The sequence below is a fragment of the Rhyacophila brunnea genome, unplaced genomic scaffold (assembly GCF_057557595.1).
Source record: "Rhyacophila brunnea isolate RB1 unplaced genomic scaffold, BYU_Rbru_1.0 scaffold_3, whole genome shotgun sequence".
In the NCBI taxonomy this organism is placed as follows: domain Eukaryota; kingdom Metazoa; phylum Arthropoda; class Insecta; order Trichoptera; family Rhyacophilidae; genus Rhyacophila; species Rhyacophila brunnea.
The window spans coordinates 32,285,501-32,312,064 of record NW_028232965.1 but is presented as its reverse complement, the minus strand read 5'-3'; the positions used below and the strand labels follow the sequence as shown (position 1 = coordinate 32,312,064).

At 27.6% G+C, this 26,564-nt stretch overlaps 1 protein-coding gene across 1 annotated transcript in view; it reads right to left on the bottom strand.

The window, feature by feature from the left end:
• The window catches only part of LOC147068234 (very long chain fatty acid elongase AAEL008004), a 63,561-nt gene that overhangs the window by 11,771 nt on the left and 25,226 nt on the right, over positions 1–26,564 (bottom strand). The window contains exons 2-4 of the mRNA XM_085952064.1: positions 22,519–22,835; positions 12,231–12,421; positions 10,752–10,832 (exon numbers count right to left, since the gene is read on the bottom strand). Coding sequence (XP_085808190.1) covers positions 10,752–10,832; positions 12,231–12,421; positions 22,519–22,618 — 372 coding nt within the window. The 5' untranslated portion in view covers positions 22,619–22,835. The remainder of the gene's footprint in view (positions 1–10,751; positions 10,833–12,230; positions 12,422–22,518; positions 22,836–26,564) is intronic.

Below are 26,564 nucleotides of genomic sequence, written 5' to 3'. Positions count from 1 at the left end.
CACAATGTTAATTATATTTTACTAACATACCTTAATAATTATGTTTGGTAATTACAAATTTTAATTGAAAAGTCATACGAAGCATTAATTTAAGTTTATATTTCATGAATATTTACAGTTAAAAATTAAAAAAATATTGAAATATATAGAAGAAAATCTTTTCTAGATAGGCGGAGCAAATGGAAGTGAATACGAAAAATTGTTATTTCTAAGAATTAATGATTAAATTAATAAGCTGCAAGGTAAAATTTTCACAAAATATTTGGTAAACTTCACATTATTATTATCCGCATCTGTCAAAATACGATGCTGGTATGGCCAATATAAACCGTGTAACTTGAATATAATATAATTAGTGATATATATTATATAGATTTTTATTGACATTATTAATAAATTATTAATATTAATAAAAATTTATGTTTTTAATAATCAAAAAAATAAAATATGTAGGTATACATATAACGCACTTTTAATAAAAGTTTATTGAAATTATATTTCTTTTTTGTTTATATATACGCGTATTGATTATTCGAAATATTTTTTAAATATAAGTTATGATAGAAGTGTGATAAATATCTTTCATATTCTGCTATTATTGGATTGCTAATGTTGGATACGTCTCAGACGTAATCGATATAACACCAATGTGATGTCATATAAAATGCAAACTTATAATATGAAAGACACAAAATGTCAGCAAAATTCCATTAAAAACTAGTTCCATAGATAATTTTTACGTTTGATCTTGAATTAGATATTATTTTAGTAGGTAAAAATACTACCACTTTCTTTTTATCGACGCCGGCACTTTCTCCGCGATGCTAAAAATGTTGGTCCGATAAATTATCATAAAAAATTTAGATTATTTTCCAGTGTTTCTATAAAACTATTTACATCTATCACAGGTTAAATTTCCATAATTATTAATTTTACAAATATTTCACCTAATTAACCCTAATATTATCTATATCAAATAATTATTTTTCTATTTGTATATAATATTTAATATTATATAATTTTAGTAGTGCTGCATCAAAGAGTGAAATCTTTCTCTTGGATACTCACGGATAACTACAAAACATATTTATTGTTTCATTTATTTCATACTTATATGGCAAATATGTTTTTTGAATATTATTCATATTTTGATCATTCATTAAAATGTGACATTTTTTATGTGAATTATTTTTTACATTAAAATAATAATTACTTTAACATATTTTACTACATAATTATAATTTTATGATATATCATTCTATTTTTTATTTTATTTTTAATATATAGCACTTCCGTAAAAAAAATTGTCATATCAAAATAATTAGTTTTGTCTAATATAAAATCGTTCATTAATACCTATAATATGATTTTAGACACAGCTAGGATACAACATAAAATGGGCATAGGAACCTACACAAAATTTCTCTATAGATATTATTAGAAGCATGTGCATAAAATGTGTATATGTTACAATATATTATTTACATTGAGTAGCAGTTGTAAAATATAAAACTAACTGTGTAGTATTTACTTCTTTCCAACAAACAGTTTTCTATATAATAGTTGTAAGAAGTTCATTCAGACCTCATTCAACAAAATTATTATTATAATCGAAGAGCATTAATAATCAAATGACAGCTTAAACATCTTATAATGAATGATAAATGCCTTTGTAGAGATAGATTAATATGTATTTAACATAACATACAATATTTATTTTTTCTTTAAAATATCGCATATTTTCACTTAAAAAACGGAATTCAAGAATTGTACGGTAATATAACTAGTATACATGTTATTAAATTACTAAATAGTATAATTGTAAAGTTAATAATTTTTTAAACGTTTAATTTTTTGTCCAATGCGGTGTCTATTTTGTGTTTATATTTGTGCTGTGAAGACGCCATTTACGCGAAAAAATCTTCCTTTCAGCGAATTTTAGATATGACTGACACATGCACCTTGCCAGTATAGACTATAGCAACATCTTATTGGCTAGATACCACCCAATGGCAATTAATAGGCTGATCTTTTTACGGAATATCAAAAATGGTGTACGCGTCTAACCTATGCAAATTTATCTAAACCAATGGTAGCTGCTATGGATATGTTGGCACCATTTATTGCCTTATTTTTTGTAGGTAAAGTATTTAATTTAAAGCATATATTATCATTCCTTCAAGCTATGAAAAAAAATGTTAGAAGTATCCGTTGATAAATAATATTATTACAAATCCAAAGCGTCAACACAAAAATTCTCAATTCTTTATGATCTCAAACAACACTTTTAGAAAGGACTAGGTATTATAAAAATATTTAACGACCACACATTTTTCGATAGGCCTCTGTGGGTCAATATAACTAATTACCTTGAACCAGCATTTTACGCTAAGCAATAAGAATTGCTTGGACTATCATAAACTAGTCATACACACATTGGTGAATGACTTTGGATAGCGGAAAAGATAGCTGACGGAGCGAGTCACCATTTTCAACACATTCTCAGCACGACTCGAATAACGAAACGTTGTACGTGTGTTTCGGGCAAGTACTATCCTGCACACATTAAAATATGCATTTTAAACATTTTTTTTTTAAAATAAAGCGAATTGTTAGAATTTCGGTTTTAATATTGGTCCACAATTTGGTTAATACGACAATTTTTATAATTAACTTTTAATAAAATACTTACCGAACGTGTCATAAATTTTATTTGGTTTAAACAACTTTTATAATAAATGATTATTTAATGCACGTATTATTAAATTTGTAATGACATTTGAATATCCTGCTGCAGGAATTACTATGGCTTACAAAAACAATATTAAACTACTTTATCGATATCCGAAATCTTGTAGTACGTTTAAAATTACGTCGAAACGGTTCGTATTTTTGTTTATTCATTTCTATGTGCAATATTATTATTATATCAATCAATTAATACTTCTGTATCTTCGGAAGTCTGAGTTTTATATGTTTGAACATAATACTTACTCTGACAGACAGTAAATACTTGATAATTGATTTAATTGTAAATTTTAATAATTTTGAGGCCACCCACATTTTATCAATCTGCAAAACCTGGGTCGATAAAATCGAGTATTACGGAATAGTACAAAACTTTTATCAATTTTATTAATGTAGAGAATTTCATTTTTCTTACAACGTTTCTCTTTCACAAGCAATTTTGCATATTATTTAATTGGCTCTACAATCCTATGTGAATATGGGCCGTCACATGAAGAGATTTACTAGTCACTTGCTCAAGTATTAGGTCCATACTTCGGGTCCAAATACACATTGAAAAACGATATTTGATTTTTTGCCATGGCAGGGATTCGAACCCGGGATCCGTGGAATTATAACCATGACGCGTAGCCGCTCAACCATCGTAGAGTACTATTATACCTACTATACATTTAACAGAGCAGTAGCAAATATGCTCATTACATGAACAATGGTAGACAACATTTATTTTTGCTTCTTTAAAATGAAGGCTTGCATTCATTAATCAGTGCCATATTCTGTCAATATTTAGAAACACATGTTCTTGTTCAGTGTGATGGATGATCAGCTGAGACTTATGATTCCAAAAAGTGGCACGTTTAATGATTTTAAAATAATAATACAACATTTTAATATATTGCTAGGCTTGAAATGTGTTATCTCATTACCAATTTAGAAAGCGCCGCTGAGCAGGTTTCGTTCTCAACCGCCGCTCTACCACCACTTTTGTTTTGGCCGTGATCTTGAACATCCGTTATGTTAAATTTACTATTTTATTTTTCGTTATAAAACATTCTTCAGAAGGCACCGTTCAAATAAAAGCGAAATGCTTTCCGTACAACTATCGGCACACAGAAATAATACCAATAATTTAATGAGGAATTACATTTTGAAAATATGTACCTATGGATGTGAATCTAGGTGCCGGATTTATGCAAATACATTTCGCGCGGAAATTTCTAATCGTATGATATTTGAGCGAAAGGTATATGAAGTTTATTACTTTGACCACCGTAATTTGTATATTATATATGACAAATATAATATACTGATACTGTTAAGACTTATTTTAACAATTAACAATTAAAAATAAAGTGAAAAATGAATAAAAAAAATACGTAAATTACCATATTCCCTCTTGAGAACAGCATATATGCCTCTATAGAGTGGAGATAGTACAATATATTAGCATATTTTTTACGAGGAATAGCCGTTAGATATTCGCTCAACCTATAGGGGCTTGTCACTTGATCAAATACACGTTAAAAAAACAACACACATTTTCTTACCACCCATATGGGATCGATTTTTCAACCCACGGTTTCGTGTTTATACAGTAGCGGGCGTTCTACGCACCAGGCCGTACGTATACGTTTAGTTGCATAATCTTACTTATTATTAAAATTCATTTTCATCGATTGACAAAATGATGGCCGAGCGGTTATGGCAAAAATTCATATGTTGTTTTTCAATATGTGTTTGGACCCAGAGTATGGACTTAATTGGTTGAGCAAGTGGCTAAAATCCATCTCTTGTAAAAAAAAAATCTGTTTCTCATAATATGGTCGAAAATGGTTAAATAAGACTTTTAATAGTAAGTAGATACAATAATTATTTTGACTAAACGTATATTTGTTATTATTTCCGCACTGTAAATTTAAATTAAACTGTTTTGAAGGTAGTTAACCATTTTGATGCGATTTTTTGTAGATATTGAAAATAAAATTTGATCACTCCTTATGAGACGCATCATGACTCAATCAAGGCATACATTTTGTGGCAAAATTAAATAATATTGTCTGCATTCGATTTTTTTTTTATGAAATTCACATAATATGAAAATTATACAAATTTTATAATACTTATTGACTAAAAACTAGTTTTTTTCCAAAATGATTATAAGATATTAGACAATAAAAAAATCTTTCATAGGGAAAAATATGCCAAAACAAAGTTGTTGCTATCGTCATTGGTGAAAAATATTAAGTATGTTGGATTTTACAAAAAATAACTAGGCTAATGGAGTTATTTTAATTATTAAAACATTAGCACAATCACGTTAGAATACTTTGAGATATAGATTTTTATACTCTGTGTGAGATTCAACTCCCTCTACTCTCATTACATAATACAAGAAAATTTTCAAATCTAATTCAAAAAAAAATTATTCTCCCAGTTAAGTAGCGTAATAAGTATATCATTCTGTGCATATCCCTGTTTAAAGTATTACAAATGCTGTTATGATACTGTGAAGTGTATTTGAAAACTAAAATAAGCACATGAATTGTTGTTACGCGTGGACGAAATTCAGTTTAATTGATTTAGGTTCCCAATCGTCTGACACGTTTTATTTTAAATGTGTAGTTCTATGTTAATTTTTGTTCGATGGGAGAATCTTTTTATGAAGTGTAACGCCAATTTGAGATTTTTGGGGCCCTCTTAATTTGATCCTTCGCAGCTGCATATATACATGATGAATGGATATGGAGTAACTCAAATGCCTACGTTCAATGCACAATTTGTAAGTACGTAGGTATAAATTGTACTTTCGAGTATGCCAAAGAATACATTCACTTAAGTATATTTAAATTTACATAAATGATAGTTTAAAAAAAAATAATTAAACCAGTTTTTATAACGCTCGCCTTTTCACCGAGTCATTGCTGAATTTTCATTAAATGTCATCCAACTCATACGATATTATATATACGATATACGATATATATACGATATACGATTGATGATCACGTATTAATTACGATTTTATCGAGATATAGTCGAATACTCATTCCATCGTGGATGCGTCGTTGCCATGTAGCATTTTTGTTAAATTTTGATATTATCAAATTTCTATAACCACATTTATCAGACCAGTCACAATTGATTCACCTGTCAAAGATACAAACCTTCCTCTATGATGGTGCTGTATTTAGTGTACACGGATTAATTAAAGCATACGTGGTATAGTAATGGCGGAATGGCTACGTCTGAATCTGTTGGTCGTGGGTTATAATCCCCGCTAGGCAAGTTAATAAGGAGTGTAGTGCTATTCTAAGGACATTTTGTATGATGCAATTTAATACATTTTAATAATAATTTATATTTTAAAGTGTTTTAAGTAATCAGAAAAATATGTGATTATATTATATATATAGGTAATATCCATTCATAGATAAATATATAATTAAAAAAAATTATTTCAAAATGTGTATTACAGTATTTATATAGTTATAGTATTAAACCCGTAATCTTTTGGAATATTTAATAGTTTAAATGTATTTTTATGAATTTTAAGAATTACGATTTATAAAAAAAAATACAAACTTGTATCACGTCGCTTTTATTGTAGTTTTGTGACTACTAATATTAATGTTTTTAGCTAACTACTCAGTACTTATCATTTATCACACTTAAAAATGTAAATTATCAGTTAACTGTACTCAATTTCATTTTTCGTACTTTGTCGCCAGATACTTTCAATAAGTCATCACCAGTACTGCATCCTTTGCTCCAGTTTCGATTCTCGATGATGTCACGATACATATTTCTTTTTTTAAATTAGTTCGAAATTTTTAAAAATTTCAATATTAAAAAGAGAAGATAATCTTTTAATTTAAAAAAAAGTTATACAATGTGGGTTCGTTGAAAAACCGATTATTTTTTCCATCGTTTTTATAGATATTAATGTAGTTTATTAACTTTTTTCGAAGTTTTTTTTAATAATAGGTAACTAATAATGTTAATGTATTTTATATTTAATTTAAAAACGTCGATTTATCTTTAAAACAATGTGAATAACTGGACAATGTTTTTAGTTATATCAAATCAATCTTCGGTATTGTCACCGTACTGAAGCTTATTAAGCACTGACCTATTTATTAGATAAGATCTCTCATAGATAAATTTCACGTGAATGTTGTATTTATCATAAACCATTACTCCTATAACTCCGATAAGTCGCTTGGACACATATATAGAACCTTTAACACGAGCTAAGTGAAACACCAAGTACAATTATTATTTTTCTTGTAAACTCGTTAATAATAGCGTATGTATTAATTTATTTGCTTTTTAGGTATATATACATTAAGTTTCGTTTTTTTTTGACGTTCTTTACTGTTTGAATACATTAGTATAAGGCACACTTTGTTCGCTCTAAAAATATTCGTGAATTGTATCTCTATGCTTCTAAATATCAGCCATATGCAACAGAGCGTTGATAATGTTTTTACTATATGCTAAATATTACTTTTTATGTCAGATTCATGATTTCTTACTGCACACCAAGACCACATCAATGAATTTTAATCAAAACTGTGTCTGAGGCTATTCGATTTGGTATCATTTTGGATAGGTGCCTAATATTTTTTTTCAATAATGTTATGAGTATATAATGAATAAGATGAAAAGAAAACTTTGTAATGCATTGTAGAAATATCAAATAAACGAAACGATTATTTTTTTTAAATCGATTATTCCACAAATGGTCAAAATCTAAAATAAAACGTACCAACCCTATGTATAATTTTACACCGTATATAATAATACATTTTTATATCTTCCATACCTCGCGAAGAGCACACATTTTTTCAAACATAACGACTTACAGAAACCGATTAATTAAAATGATACAAATAAATACCGATGTGTCCAATTTTACAGTAATTATATATTATCGAAAATCCGTTAATTGATAAGGTAAGAAATTTTGACATCATCAAATGAATGCAAAAGGACAGAAAAATTCTGCGTAGTGTCAAAACCAAAAAACTCTAGTAGGTTCATCGGGCACATTATGAGAGGAGAGGAGCAGCATTTCCTGACTAATTATCCAAAGAAATATCAACGGTAAGCTTAGCCAGAGGACGACGTTACATTTCGTGCTTTAATAATATCTATGATTTGTACGAGTACAACTCAACCGAACTGTCGATTAGGCAAATATTGACTTGATGGTGGCCGATATCTGATGGGAAATGACACGAGATGAATCCATTTATAGCAATAAAGGGTTTACTGGCTAATGAAAATATGCATTCTGTTTAAATTTTAAAATATAATCCAATGAAGATTTTTTTAGCATATTATGTAGATACATAAAACTATCTACCTAACAGCTGCCCGATACTGATTACGTAATTCACAATATAATATTAGATATTAATATCATTATATCTCTTGAATCACGCACTAGTTTTTATCCAAACACCATTTTGTTGATTTTTCAACACTTTCATTTAGATTTGTGCACTCCCGAAATGTCATTTATTTGAAAGAAGGATATTTTTAAATAAAATTTTACTTTAAGAGATATTATTTTCAAAATCGTGTTTCCTATCTGACATCATACTTTTTATAGCTTTATGTCGCAAATTATTTCAAAATTTAATTAAGACAAAGAAAGGTGTACAATTTATTTGTACCTATAAAACATTCATCGTTTCCGGAAAGTTATTACGAAAATATGAGTACCTAATATGATAGTTTAATTATTTCCTTTAACGCCAAGATAAACAAAACAATAGTTTTCTACATTTGCAGAGTTTTCAAACATCGAATTAAGGCTACTGGTATCAATACGTAGGTAGATTTTGTTATTATACCTACCAAAAATTATTATCTACGGGTGCGATATATCTAAAATATTATAATATTATTTAGCATTATTTATTTTAATTAACATTCGTAAAATTATTGAGAGTTAAAATAAAATTGATACTCAATAAATTAATGTTAAATACAATAATTATGACTATATATTATTATAACGGATTTTTACAATGTAGTATTATCTACCTTGTATAATGCATGTTTACTAGAAAATATAATCGTAAATTTAGCAATGATATCTACAGTAATATGGCTAATTACTTACATAATATAATATTTTTGTTAGGCCACTATTTCTTGGCTTTCAAAATGATTCCTGATTTAAAAATAAACGCTCGTTTTCGTCCCTATCGCTAGCTTATAATGGAAATTGTGATGAAAAAAACTTTAACTAGAAATAATTCTTAACTATTTGGTATTAATATATTGAGTATATGAGTCACAAAAAATAAGACCTATAATCTTTACTACAATAATCAAAATATCCGAAAAATTAAATTATCCTCACAAAAGTAACAAAAAAGCAAAAAATAACGTCAAATTGATAAATTTTATTTATGACCAAAAAATAAACGTTATTATAACATACCTGGCTTTCTCTATGAAAATGATTTACATTCTATGAACCTGATTTACAAGTTCAGTCAACTGTACAATAAACGATTTATTTAATTTTTAATAGCGTAAAAAAATATCAATTTATTAGCAGAAATAATAATTATTATTAACAATTTATCTTAATATTCAAGGTAAGCAGGATTGTATATATATAAAATATTACAATATCAATTGTATGGCAATGTTTTTCCACCAATATATTCGAGTAATGTAAGTTTTATGTAAAATCACAAATTTCAAATGTAATTGACTGGATTTTATATTATCATACATATGAAATATAAGGTTTCAAAATATTATTTGTTAAAATTATTATTATTTTATTCAATCTTTTATTAAAGTAATATATTTTAAATCAGTTCTTGCCATATTCGAGATTTTAAGACATTACATTTTTATATAGAAAATACTTGGGAAAATAGGTAAAAAATCATAGACGAAAATAAGACGTAATGAGACTTGAGCTATCGATCCGTTTATGATTCATGCATATTATTTCTAATAATCTTAGCTTGCAAAATTTTGGCAATCAAAAGCGGTCGGCTTTTTTATTAATTAGGATTATTAATTACTAACTGTTTGGGTCAATTTCCTGTAATACCTTCCTCCAAATAATCATATGTCCTATCCATTCATGTTCTCCTGGGTACACTAAATTTTAGTGCCAAATCAATCGCCGCAAGGTTAACAACAGTTAAACAATTAAATGAAACTTAAACGAATACAGCTGAAATACAAGGAGACCCGCCGCGCAAGTGACGTCTAACTCAACGCCACAATAAACATAAGAATTATGCGAGTGACTGACCCGGAGTTCAGGAGTCTCATGACAAAAGGTTGGAGCGTGAAATCCATCCCTATATCCTCTCAACTCCACACTACCTGTTTTCATTCAAATACAGTCCATTTGAATTATCGCCACCAACTTAATTGTGGTGGCACCCACGGTGGCCGCGCGGCTTAAGCATTGGACTATCACGCCGTGGTTCTCAGGTTCGAATCCTGGGTCTGGCAAGTACACATATTGTTTTTCAATGTGTGTGTGAGTCAGGGTATGGACCTAATAGGTTGAGCAAGTGGCTGACATCCATTTCTCGTAAAAAACAAAATCTGTCAATACAATCCTATACTCTGTGGAGGCCGATATGATCCTATGAGGATCGGACATGGTCGAAAAAAAACTTAATTGTGGAATTGTTTATTTCAAAATATTTATTTTCGAATGTTTATTATATGAATTTCGTGTTTTTGCAGAAAAGTTATGAAAATCTAATTATATAAATAATAATACCAACTTTATTTTGACACGTAAAGCAAAACAATATATGACGAGAAAGAGGATGCTAATTTTTAAATTCTAATTCTCAATTCTAAGTTTTCCCTAAAAGTTACAAGATTTAGCAATTTAGGCATTTTAAAAATTGTCATACTGTCGAGATTTTTTTTTAAATTGAAAAAAAAACATTCATATGCAACAACTATATTTTCTCTCAAATACTAAAAATATTTTCACTTACCCTTTTTGCAGTACCATTGTGTCCATAATCAACGGGTTGGCAAGATAAACTGTAGTCACCCCACCATCCTGACATGAAGTGCTGAAAATAAAAATGTTAAAGTTGAACTACAAATTGTAACAAATGTTTTCATACATTATAGTTTAAAAGTGTCGATTAGGTAGTTTTTTATTATTTGATATATCGCTCAAATACATAAGAGTAATAAATCTATATTGTGTAGCATTTATTATGATTATGTTATTAAAAAAAAAACTTGTCTTCAAAAGTATCAATTTTAATTACTGAATGGCAATTTATACAACTTTATATCTACACAATTTATATTTTCATCTTAATATATAAGTATAATTTGATAGTATTATTACCAATTAATATTGTACCTATTTATTTGTAATATATTTACATACACAACAATACGATAAGACAAATTTTAAATAATTTAGATCGATTATAACAATTTTATAATTCCTGAAGATACTGACACGTAAGTTATTTTGTCATATTAGAAAAGTTGCATACTCCGCAAATTTTTGTGCAAAATATAATATTATTTTTTTTATATCCTGATGGATTGCGTTAGAATTATTTTTTTTTCCAATTCATAATCCAATTTCTTATCATATCACAAATATTTATGATACTTTTGTTATTGTTTAAATTCTACATCAATACTTTGAATATTATTATATGACATGATGAAAAATAATTAATTGTATTGGCAATAGTAATAGTATTAATATTATTATTAGTATATATTATTCATATTTATGTATATAATCGTTAATTAATATGATTAGGTACCTATATCGTTTTAATTTTTTTACTTATAATAATAATAATTGAATTTCTTATTTAAGAAAATATTTTTTTTATGGTAACATGGATATATTATTTTAAAGCAGTATTGATAGTTATTTTAAACATAAGCGTATTACAACTACATTATTTTTGATAATTTCATAGAAATCAAAATAACCAGGTATTTATAATTCTTAAACCAACTCTAAGCTTAAAATCCAAATAGTAAATTCTACCAAATGATTGTTGGTTTAATTAATATATTTTGTATTGAAGATTTATAGTATGTTCAAAAAAAGTGCAGAGCAGATTAAAAAAAACTAAATGTTCTCAATTATAACACAAACAATAAGACATCATTAAGTTTTTTAACCTTCAGTATAAAGTACGTGATTTATATTCCTTTTTTGCTCCACCGATGTAGATTATATCAACCTTAATACAGAGGATATTTTCTTAGCCAATTTTTAATGAGAAGTGGTTATTTTCCACCAGGATTTTTCTCAGGTTTAAATACGCACAAAAAATCTTGTGTTTGAGCTAGCTGGAGGTTTCGTACCCCCAATCACGACCTTGAAAGTACATGTTCTAATACTATTTATTCATATATATATATGAGAGATCATTATTAAATTTATATTTAATTAGCACTATGATATAATAAAAATACCTGCTTACCTCGTAAAACATATAACTTGATAAGATAACTTGGAATGCATTGTAGACTATTAGTGTATTCTTGAGTTTGAATGGTTTTCTGTTTGCCATCGCTTGAGGTATGATGATCATCACGCATGCAAGGTACGTGAGGACCATTGCTAACGTAAGTAAAGGGGTTTCGAAGAATAGCCATCCTTCTACTCTAGGATCTGAAACAAAATAAAATACGAGTGTTAATTTTTTTGTCGATATTATTACATAAATATGTCATTATAATTCGTGACCATTTCTTCACACTTTGGATTTTTTTTATATCAGTAGTTTCCTAATGCTTTAATCAGTAGGAATATATTAAAAGAGTTTAATCAATAAACACAATTTTAATATAACCAGTTTAAATTCTAGTCATAAACTATATATGGATTTGCTTCGTTAATCAATTTACATAATGGTCTATAATACAATAACGTTATATTTTTAAGTAAAGTATGTTTATAAGTAATGATATGTAAAATACTATATTATGACAAAATAAAAGTGCAATTACACCAACAGATTTTTGATTCAAAATCTTTCTGTTCTCAGCAATATGTCAATTATATTATGTAGATGCTTAAAAAGTAGGTACACACATTTAATGGCATTACACTTTTATTATATGTAGTAAAAAAACCTTGTGATGGTTTCATAAATTATTGAATTATATAGAAACAGACAAAACGATGTGGCATAAGATATGGGTAGTAGGTAGTTACTGAATTGTTGAATCTCTTTTTTGTAAACCGATTTACATATATAATAATTATTGTACGAATTGAATACCTACTTGTAACTATTTAAATTGAAATTTAAAAAAAAATCTAAGTAAAACTTTAGTCATGACGTATAAACCAATCCAATACAATATTTAACATAAACTGTGTATAATTATATTATACATGTATTTATAATATAATACTAACAATATGTAGGTACACTATTTTTAAGTTTATAACATTTATATACATGGAGTGTAATGTTAATATAATAATTTTTTATATTAACATTACACTCCACTCCAATTAATTGTTATAATAATTTATAAGTATTAATTACTCAAGCACTTAGATCAGTTAAATTATATATAGTACAACATCTAGACACGTATGTATATAATTATGATATAGTACAGTTAAATGTTAATATTCTGTTAAAATAATTTAAAAGTATATTGTTTCATAACTCGACTTAGCAAAATATAGTAAACGTTCCACGTAAATTCTACGTAAACGACAATTAAGTAATAAACAAATTTGAACTTAATTAAAAAAAATTGTTATTACCCGTACCTATTATATTAAAATACCTAATCAAACTTAAAGGTTAAAAAGCAATGTAAAATGTAAAATGTGAAATTTTATTAAAAAAAACCTTGGCTATAATATATCATTTGATATTATGCGTCAATATTTAGCATAACAGCAGAGTGTCATAGAATTTCCAAAAATAATTTATTTAAAAAAAGTAATTAGGTACCTAATACTTTGACGATTAAATTCGATAGTTTATTATAACCTTATATATTAATTAATATTCATATACCATGGTATTTTTATGTGATTGTATAACGTATGGTAAATTTAAATATGAATTAAATACGATTTAGCGAACGAATCGTAAAGTTTAGATTATTTTGTTAGATACTTCGCCTTGGATACTATATTGCTAAAAATGTACTTACACATTATGGATAGGATGCTTAAAATATTTTTTGCTAAAGTAGCTATCGACTAATTGAGATGTTGATTATAATAACACGCTATTTAACAATAAGCACAACCTTACTATTGAAAAAACACAATTTTGAAAAACATCAGAAACTACTATTGTTTTAATTAACCTCTTAATTATGTGAAATATTTCCATACGTAATAGCATTTAGGTAATTAGAAATGACCACGCTGATTAAATTACAAAATCAGTAGCGAGGCACACTAAACGTGTTGCGGTACACTTTCACTACTTTTTCTTAATCTATTTTAATATAAAATTTCACCGACCATAATCAATTATCCACTATTAATTCAGAACACTTTCGAGGAAATATTCAGCTGTTGGAACATATTGGTGTTACACCTAAAGATGATGAAGAAACCATTATTCGAAGAGACTTGCCCTAAATATATAAAAGTGAAGTTGAAACACTGGAATAACAAGTACCGACAAAGCACCTAACATTATTTAATGTTCTAGAATGAAAACTGAGTGCGGGAAAACAACAACTTTAGTCACTTCAAATCAAACAAAATGTCTAGCAAGTTCTAAGAATGATCGACTAAAGAAAGAGAGGGGAAGACCGAAAAGAGTGGAAAAGTCTGATTAAGTCTAATATATTTCACATATAACAGACATATTTTTTTTCTATGATAGTTATTTACCAGGATAGCTTAGAGTAAATCTCAGACGCCATGTGTTAGTTTTATAAGCGATGAAATGATGGCCATCAAATATTGTTTTTTTTCTGGCTATTATTTCAATCATTCTAAAAATTTTTTTTTTCGTCACCAATTTTGAAAATATCGGAAGACGAAACCAATCTTGATGTTATATATTTTGGAAATAGTATTTAAAATAAACTAAATTATTTTAAAACTTTCTGAAATTTCCTTCAAATGGTGTAATTTAACAAGTTCATAATAATATTAATCTCTCTAAGTAATATTCGAATAACTTGAGTATATTATAATACGATACAAATTTAATAAGTTTAATTATATTTTCCTGCATTACAGGTAGCGTAATTAAGGGTTTTACGTCAACATATTTCTGCTTTTTATTTTACATAAATGGTTTGAAAGGCAATTTAATACTTACTGCAAAACAATTACCCACTGCAAAGGCCTGAATATTTTTATCTACCTATCTGTGTTTCTCAGTTTGAAGGATAATAGGTAATATCGGTACTGTTTGGTTAAAGCGGATACAGCGGAAAACGCATTTTGAAAATAGCCGATAAACTGGATTATTTGTTAGGTTAACCTAACCAAACCTAACCTAACCTAACCTAACCCAACCTAACCTAACCTAAACTAACCCAAACTAACAAATAATTTAGTTTATCGGCTATTTTCAAAATGCGTTTTCCGCTGTATCCGCTTTAACCGAACAGTACCGTAATATTTTATTTAATAAAAATAGAATGTATTATTATTGTATCAATTATCTAGCGTCAAAAATCTTAGTTGAGATTTTTATAAAATGATTAATGGTTTAAGACGTTTAAGTGGTTTATTTCAGATTAAAATGGAATCATTAGCATTTTTTTGGGTTAGTAATGTAAATCACGGCCCATACATTGTGTTACTTTTATCCTGCATATTGGTACATTCGGTACTATAATGTTTTGTTAGTAAGATCTGAACGTTAATTGAAATGAGTATTGGATTTGTGTCAAAAAATAATATACCTATTTTCAAATATAAATAAGGAGGATTATTATATTAACTACCTAGTATAGGTACTATTTTAATATTCTTCTTAAATCAAAATTAACTATGATTAATAAACCAATTAGCATAACAAATAGTATATAAGTTATAATTTTTCTTTATGGGTGCTGTCACAAATATTTCGCTGTTGAATTAAAATTGTTTTTAATTCAATACTGATTATATAATAATATAAGAATTTATTTATTATCAAAAATACATAACTCTAATTTATGTAAATTCTTTACTTCTTATAATATAACTAGTTTTTTACTAACATGATAATAAAAAGTAAGTGTTTTCTATTATTAAGGATGAAAGAAAATTTAAATATTCATTATTGCAGATAATATATATATGAACATTATTTCGTCGATATTATTTTTCAAATATAATTTTCATTTTCATTAATTGTTAAATAAATATGAAATTAATAAAAAACTTTTTATTATCAGGTTGATGGATTTATTTAAAATATGAAATTTTGTATTTTGATTACATTAATTAAATATTATACTAAATAACCACCCTTTCTAAAATTATATATTTTTAGAGGGTGTCATATACCAACTGCATTACAGTATTTTATAAATTAAATTATGTGTATTAGCAAGTAAAAAATATCTGTGTTGGTTGAGTTAAACTATGCGAGTCAAAAATATCAACTGTATAATTCAGTCAATCTTGCCATAGTTATAATATTTCGAGTTTAATAAAATAATTGTTCATATTAGATAAAATTGTACACAAATAAAGCTAAATAGATACATGCACACATATATAAAACGCTAGGTTGCAATAACTAATTATTTTTTATTTATCGGGCCCGCGATGGCCAAGCAGTTACATGTTGGCTTTTGAAACTCAGGTTCGAATCCCGGATCTTGCAACATCACATGCTATTTTTGTTAATGTGTATTTGAATTCAGAGTATTGCTTCAATAGATTGAGCGAGTGACTAACATCCGTTTCTCGTAAAAACACATCTGTTACGAAACCTCTACGTGAGGCGGCTCAGATCCCACATCGGATTGTAAAGCCAATTAAAATTTTATATTCAAAGTGAAACAAGTTTCATTTTACTTATCATGGTTACATAGATTTACAACAACTTTAAATTGACTTAGTTAACAAAAAAGCTTTATGTAGTTTTAATCGAACACTGCAGATTTTATGTGTGTATCAGTCTTTTTCCTCAAAAGTCAAAAATATAAATTCTATAACTACTTTCATAACGTTTGTCAAGAAATATATAATTTTCTTACATAGTTTTAATATTTTTTTTCCTTGATTTATTAAATTTCGTAAGATAACTCAATAAAAAATCAAAGAATGGTGATTCTCGATGCGGGATCCTACAAATAATATATACGATTTTAATTTATCGCTATTTTCATTACATTTACTTTTAAAAATATATATTTGACAGCTATCATTTTGACCAGTGATGAACAACCTTTATTTTCACGAGTACTAAGATTTTACCAATTTTTTGTAAGCAAAGTGACATGTATAAACCATTTGAGTACACATATATTTTTCAAAATTATTTAAGCCGATTTTTAAAATAATCATATTATCTTCGTCATAATTTAACATTTTATTATAAAAAAGGTTTGCTGGGATGTAGAAAATCACCCCGAGAGTATGCGGATCGTAGACCACATATTTCTTTTCACTGATTGAAACTCTAGATTCCAAATAATCGAAAAACTATCTATTGAGTGATATACCGTAACAATAACTCATAAATACTTTATAAGTATTTATAAGTATATTATGAAAATTCGCATTCATTCAAAATTTACCATTACGTATATATATTAGTATATTAATAAAAATTTCATGGCAATTTCTAATGAATTAAAAAAAAAATAGATGCTTACATTTGATTAATTTAATGGACATAATAATTAATTAGAGATAGTACTTTTAACACTCATAATACTTTATTTGTACAAATTCATTTTAAATTGTTAAAATTAAAATAAGAAAACTGTCGTATTTGTGGTGCTGAAAATATTTTAGTATCTAGGTAATTTAAGAATAAAGTTAAAATTTATTTTTTTACGTTGTATAAGAAAAATTCTACATCTGAAACAAGATTATTTTTATTACAAATTAACGTGTTACTGACATGTTTTTTTTAATTAAACATGTTTGTCGAAAAAATACTTCCAGCGACGTTAAAACAATTCTAAAATCTCAAATTCTGTAATCACATGCAACGATTATACTATGTGGTAACCGTCTTTAATAAAGAAAGGTCAAGGATGAATGATTATTTAAATACCTACATATTGACAATATATAACCAAATTAGAATTCTTCTTGAATATATAATTCATTTTTATGAGCATTATAAAGCATCTAATTATATTTTCCTAACATTCTTAATCTATAAATATTATGTATTTATATAACAATCAACCTTTATTTATAAATAATATTGAAAAAAGGCAACTATAGAACATTGTTTTGGAATAAAACAATTTTATTTTATATTATAGTCCCCTTGATGAGCTTTTTCCAACAAATTTCCATTTTTTATTCGATTTGGAAATTTACAGTACTTACCTAAATAAGAAATATTTCTTACATAATGTTCAACTTTGAATTAATATGAATACGTCGATTAATTGATTACAGCTAAAATATATATCTGCTTATGCATTGACAGCAAATCGACAAAGATGTGTTATAATACTTCGGTGTTACCGTCTTCAGGAGTACTGGATCCAAAATCCTGAATTTATTCAAGATCAGAATTAATATGTCAAAAATAAAAATCTGTTCTGCAATATTTAATTGATAAGCCCGTACCCCCGATAGGGGGTAATGAGATGCTATACAATATTCATTTTTGTCGTTCGATCCGTACTTTGGATGTTAAGAGATTTATAACTGTGAATTTAAATGTGAATGTGAACTGAAAATTTCCTAGGCTGGCCACGTAACCAATGCGTAAGTTTTAATGTGAGCAAATTATCTCCAAAAATTTTCAGTTAGCACTAAATGTAGAGAAGCTGCATACTTTGGCCATATTTTCCATATTGTGCCATACGGTGAAATCTAACTCACAGTGCAGGTAAATGCACGAAGTAGCAACAAAAATTATGCCAAAGGATGGACGCCACCCCTCAGATATATTATACAACTATAAACTTACATAATGAAAACTCAAAGAATTGAAAAAGATTAAATTATTATTTTCAATTCTATTAAAAAAATAGCATTTTAAATTACAATGTTGCACAGTGTAATAGTGTTTTAGACGTGTATTAAGTTGAATTTTTGGAAAATGTATAATAAGATAAAAAATAGCATTTTTACTATCATGAGAAAAACCTTTCAATTTTTATAACTTTATGACGTACCTACTTACATCACATTCTGACAGAAATCTTTTTTAGTTCTTTGAGACTTTGAGAGAATGTTTTATGATGTTTTCATTTACAACTGTGATGCAATAATCATATAATTATTGAAGATTTGTAAATACGAAATTATGTGTACTTATTTTTAAATGTATTTAACTTTAATATTGTAGCCGCGATCCTGAATAAAAGAGGTCCCATGGTAGAAAAATGTACATACTGAATGAATGTTATAAAATACCAAAAGAATTATGTCACAAATCATGTTTCAGAAAGTAAAAATGTTCATGGGTGCAATATTTTTATATTAACGTATAATAATATTTTCTATATACTTCCTATTGAAGGCGTCCAATAGTAGATTAATTAAATGTACTGAATATTTATGAGGTATATATAAAGTTGTCTTGATTATCACGGTAATAACATAGTACCTGTATATATACACCGCCGTGTACTTTCACTAGTGACGCAGCATTTTCGCCAACAAGTATTCGTGGTTAAGGTCAGGTGTGGCAAGATAAAAAAAAATCCGCATAGTGAAGCAAGTACCATTCGAGAAATTTTGTTCACATGACATTAAATTGCTAATAAAAAGTCTTTATATCACATTACTATAAAACTATACCTATCCATGTTGATTGTTCATATTAATTTAGTGGATAAATAGGAATTCGTTATAAATAAAATATTATGTAAAAGTTATTATTTACTATGTTATACGAACATGTAGTGTATTTCATAAGTAGGCACCCATGTAATATTAACTTTCAAATTAAATATAGCTACGCTGCGTTTCTACAAAATGATACCTATTCAACATAATAGAAGTACCATAATATTGTTAAATTGAAAAAAAAATATTAAACGTAGTATACTTATATCTGGTTTGCTCAAATAATATTGAATACATATGGTTTAAAAATATATACTAATTATAACATTTTAAATATTATAAACGGCTCGGTTTGTAACAACAAAAAGCGAGAATAAGCTAATCAATCTATAAAATAGGAGTAATAGAGACACTGTCAGTGATAATGACTATTTACATACTGGAAGAAAAAAATATTTGCGCACTATAAACTGTGTCACTGTAGCAATTGGTTCAATGATTATTAATTCATATTTAACAATTATTATAATTTTACCTATTTATATTTGAACTTTTAAATCTTTTAACACGAGTGTATCTGACTAAATATATTATGTTTAGTAATCTGAAAATAAAATATAATTAAGTACACGTAGGTACGTACGTGGGTTGCGAAATATATATATTTTAATATAGTATTAATCTATCAGTGTATCGATGCCGTCTTATGATTGTGATTAGCTATGAAAATTATATTATTATAAATAAACCACAAATGAAAATAATACAATAAAATGTTCATATTGTTTAAAGTTTAGGAATAGTTGGGTGCCTCTGATAGGCCGAGCATTCACCTTAACGAACCAAGTTTTTCCTTGTACCATATTAGAAAAAAATAGATCTCAAAACCTAATACGTGGGTTGTATTTACCTGTCCATATAAGAGTCTTTTTGTAAAATGTCATTGCGGATTTAAAATTTTAGAATAAATAATTATGTTAGGATATTTGTGACGATAAAGTCACACTTGAAATTAGAGCATTCAAGGTCTGAAGGTCCTTCACATTTTATTAACACTATCTATTGGATAGATGTTGTAATATTAAACTTGTTACATAACCATAATATTACTATGTATATTATAAACGACCCCTTGCCCTTCTTCGCAATATAATACCACCGTTGACTTGTCTAAGTCAACTTAGACGTAGGTACGGATGATATAACGCATGGGTACCATTTTTCTTTTAAAGACCTATGTTTTAATATTCCCCCTATATTACCTCTGGCTGTCTATTATTTTTATTTGAATATTTATATTAATGACATTGATAGATAATAATATAATAATATACTGCTACAGTCTACCTGTATTATATTATATAAATGAATCTAACATATATATATCACTCAAATACAGTGTACTTAATTATAATGTACCTACTTACAACACTACTACTACATACAACCTAAAATTAATAAATATGATTTAAAACAAACTTTTATAATATTTCATGTACTTAGGTAGATACTAGGTATATATGTATAATTTATTTCAAATGTCAAAAATGTGTTGCAAATATAATTAATCTATTACCAATGCATCATACATACGACTTAATGAACTCAAATACTTCAAGGAGAAAATATGTTTGCAATCAACTCTTGACCAACTCAACGATTTCGGTGGAAAATCAAAATAATAATTCAATTAAATACTTTATGAAATATATACCTAGTTGTTTTAGAAATTTAATATTTATATATTTTTATTTATACAATCTCGAATGATTTTAAAATAGTAACTGTCAGCATTTTATTTTTGTTTATTGGTCCGTGCGTAACAGGTTCAGTTAATATTATTAGAGTCTGTAAGTTCACGCTATCCTCGTGTGGCATTCAACTTATAAACTCAGAGGCGTAGGCAATGTCTGTACGTTCCAAAACAAATATTTATTTTTATATCACTTAATATGAATGACAAAAGTAACTTGTGGATTTCTGTATGTGCATATACTCTGTCTAGAGATAATTTGGTAAACATATATATTTCATCACAACATTTTCTAAGTTGGTAAAATTGTATGTTTTAAAATCGAGAATTATCATTCTCTTAAGGTGTAAGTGTAAATTTTTCTCTTTTCAAGAGTAAGAAATGTTATTGGTTTAGTTACAAAGTTTTACCTGGTAACTTTATCACATAGTAACTACTGCCGACATACTTTTGGGACGCTGTAGATGGTAATGCTAAACAATCAAACTAATTGTTACCAAAATATTCCTTACATCCTTTTGCTTTAGTATCCTCGTTATATGGTAATATTTAATTGAAAACTGTAATTATTTTTGGTGAGTAAATAATAATAAATAATAAAAAAATTATTATAGTCTACCTTTTCCCCATTGATTTACCATATTACTATATAATATGCTTTTAGATAAATTTGCATAGGTTTGACACGTACATAGTATTTGGCATCGCCTATGATGGTACAGCAAATTATACGTCGTTCTATTAATATGGAGTTATTTAGAGCCGATAAAAACCTATATCGTTAAGGTACAAGCTTCTAAACCAAAACTGTAAGTGACCCTTCTGCATTTTTGTTGACGTCATGTGCGCCACCCTTTATTTAGCAAATTAATCAAACCTATTTGAAATTAACCAATTCCTATTTTATCTGTTTAGGTATTGTACTCAATTTTAGATCTACTAAATCTTTGATTGAAAATGTCTTAACAAACGAACCAGCATCGATTCGTTGTTAAAAATTAAATGTGGATAAAGTAGGTTCTATATAGGTAGTAGGTAAGATAATTGCACAACATATTATGTTTTAAATAATAAGTACTTAAAAGAAAATTACCTGCTATCGTTTCAGCTTGCATCCAATATTTGTTAATTAGTGTGGTCCAATTACTATCAGAGTAGTAATCGTCCATGGCTATTTTCACAAATCCCGACATATTTGAAATATTGATTGATTAACCGCTAAATATATTTAGATAACACCGACTCGGCACTTGAAAATTACACACACTTCAACTACTTATAAGGTTAACACTGCGTATTTATTTATCACTTTAAGAAGAATTATACAATATGTGCTCCACTGTTTCTAATCTTCTTCGGTTTCCGACGAAGATGAATACTCCACGGGATCAGTTGATACTCGCCTTGTTTCTGAAATTAATAGAAAGTAGTTAAATTAATTTGAGTGTGTATTAACACATTAAAATGCCAGACAACACACAATATTGCAATATATAAAAAAATGACCTTTAAATATTATTTAAGTTTTTTATTATAAAAGAATACAAATATTTAGTACACTCCTATTTTGATAGATATGTATATATATTTAATAGCAACTACAATTCATAAACTTATTAATTAAATAAACTTATTAATTTATATTTAATATTTTACAAGTATAGATACTTAACTGATGCTTAATAAAATCCGAGATATATCCAAAAATTCTTGGTTTTACCGAGATCGAAAACGGGTTGTCATAAAAAATGTTTTCGGTTTTTCATTTTCTCAAAAGTCTTTATGTGTTTTTTTCTTTTGAAAACAAACATTAATAGTGAGGCACTAGAAGACTTTACGATAAAAGAATATTTAAAAAAAGCGAAATTTAAATTTAGCGTGAGGTTTCAGTGCGTTCAGTTTTGGCGCACTTCGCGGCACTGCGTTCCTTTCACAGAAAATATTGGAGGCGAACTTGTCTCATGGCGGTTGGTACGTGAATGGCCATCGAATCTCGTTTACTGTATAGCCGGGCCCGTCGAATATCGTAGTTTTGGTGGCCGGATTTGCCCGTAAATTCTCGTGTTCTGTCTATAACGGAACCTGTCGTGTGAGATTGTCTGCACTCCACACAGAGATAAAACTGCCTCGGGCTTTTCGCAACGACTAACTATTCGGGGTTCAACGTTGTCCACCTGTGTATAATTTGATACATTTTACGATGATATCTCAAGGAAAACTGCACTGGGGAATTAATTTTCGACATCGACATTGCTAGACACATCTTACCTATTTTATTTATAAAATATATTAAGAAATCGTTACTTATTTAAATTTTCGAAATACATATATATACAAACGTTCCATTTCCGAATAATTATTAAAGATATTAAAATATTTCTTTTTCATTAACTTCATAATTCATATTATTCGAGAATATAACATTATATTGAACATACATTGGTAGAGCACACGTAGAGGTGCGAATTCAGTGGAGTTCCGCCGGGCATCATATTTTATGCTAAAAAGATTATTTATAGCAGTATATTTCTCTGATGTGTTTTGAAATTATATGTGTTCATTATTTATTATTTTAATTTATAAATACTAGGAAATACAAAACCTAGATGAAAGTATTGGTGCTCTAAAATATTTTTTTTCTGCTACTTGATAAAACTACAATTAAAATTATACATTCAGAATCAAGGAATAAAATATGGTTGTTACATAAAAAATATCACAGTAATTGCGTGCATCGCTAGCAGATCACGTGAAAAATTAACAAACCTAAAAAATTGGAATATCGTCAGAAAGGGAAGAAAATTATGGAATGCACACTTTGTAAGGATAGATGAATTTAGAAATTAGAATCTTTCACATCGTGATACACGGAAGTCTTACTTACGTGTTTTTCAATCAAATTACCCAAACAACTGGAAATATGGGTGGCTAGGACTCAACTGTTGGTAGTGTTGGTACTAGCCAAAATATTTTAATACCTTAATTCTAAATAAGAGAAGATGATTGCCAATAATAACATAATTTGAAATAATACTTGAATTTCATAATAGTGGGAACCTCAAGCGTACTTAATATTTACCTTGATAGCGTAATTTATTTGGCAAAATGCGGTGCCCGAATTGCGATGGTTGTGGGCTCAAGCCACATTAGGTTCAAATATTTTTTCTAATAATGTTTTCTAAATTATGTATATTATGAAAGTTGACTTTTAAAAGTTTTTCTTTATTATACTACTTTAAGTTACAATATATTACATATATATATTATATACAATTAATATTTCATGTATACCTTAAAAGAAATTCATTTGAAAAAGAAAACAACTGAAATTTTGGTATTGTCAATATAATTAATACTATGTAGTTTCTATTAATTTGAATTGTCATCTTTACGTAGTGTACAAACATTGTTTGAAAAAATCCTTGAATTCTTAATGTAAATAGTCATCATTCACTCGATCAGAATCTTATGTTGTTACAAAATATTTGTAAGTTTCCATGAAAAGTGCTGTGCCTTATGGTAAAATCGCGCGACAATTTCATCATTTGCTTAACTATTAGCAGCTGTGATGAAACTGTATTTACTAAAAATGTATATTATTTGAAGGTTAATATCTATTTACGGTATGTTAATTACCACTACACGTTGTCTAATTTAAACCTTTTGCCCGTTAGATTCGAATCATTGACTATAATTTACTACAACATTGGCATTCTGTATGCCGATAACTTTATGCAGTTGAGAAACTAATTTTTTATTAACTGTCAGAAGTATTATTATTTCACTATACAATCACTGCAGAACATGTGCAGTTCTGTCTGCTCGTTGCAATCGGCTACACCATCAATGATATGTTTGAAGCCAATGACATGGCCATCAGGTTTTTTCCTCACACTTTATGCTCAGCATGCAATTTTTTAATGTATCTACGCTATGTTATTCTAGATGTGGTCAGGAAATATAGCTAGAAGAAAAACAATCACTTGAAAAATCTAATTATTCAGTGTTAATTAAGAGGTTAAAACACAGTACTGAAAACAACTGAAAACAGCTTGGAGAGGCTTTCATGCAGACCAATAATTAAAATGATATAATATCATTGACTAATATAATAATGCAATGATTACAAAAACTACAAAAAATCATTAGGATTAAGTTACAGCGTAGGTATGTTGTTCATAATATTTATTCACGTGACGGTATTTAAAGATTCATAATCAATGTGTTATTTTTGTATATATACGTAATCGTTAAATTTAAATAATTGAATAGAGTTAATTGATTAACCGAAATTTTCCGATTATTTTAAGTAAGTATGTATGCATTGCTTTTTGTCGTGTAGCATTCAGTATTAACAAAACATAATGCATTTTATTACTTATTTATCAGGCATAAATTTTACTAGAATGCACTTTTGTAATGAATTATCTTGGCAAGTTTGCACTATAAAATTCGACACGGTAAATGCGTCTTGTTTTTGTCCATAACCTACTGAGGCAACTATTGCGTTCGGAGAAATCAGACGTTAATAGCGATTGCCAATGTTCGTTCATTCAATCGTCTCTTTCATTTCAACGGTCTGTACAAAAGAACAGCCCGCTCTTGTACGGTGTAACAAGTGAACTTTCTTCTTTCAAGCACTGGGCAATAAAATCAAAACGCTCGAAAGTGAAATTCTTTTGAGATTTCGGGTTGATACCTATGAATGTACGTATTATTATCATCATCTATTAACTGTCTGGTGTAATATAACCTGTATTGTACAGGTTTATCGTTGAAAAGGAAAACTATTGGCTCAAATATGCGTGTGTATTTGTATACCCTTACATAAATATAGTGAAATAAATTAATAAAAATTAGATCTCAGAAAAAAATTATGGTTTGACATGTAGAATTATTACACGATACAATAATAAAAAAAATGTAGGTACATAATTTAGCCCTACCTTTTCCTCTTATAAACATACAACTAATATTATATTATACAGGTTAACTATTATAAAACAAATGAAAGCCACAGATTAGGTTTAAAAATCTCAAAAATAAAGGTAATCGTAAAATGCTTTGTGAGAATCAAAAGCGACTATCTTCGATGGCACTTTAATCTAGCCAGTCAACAATTATGTCTATCTTACACAG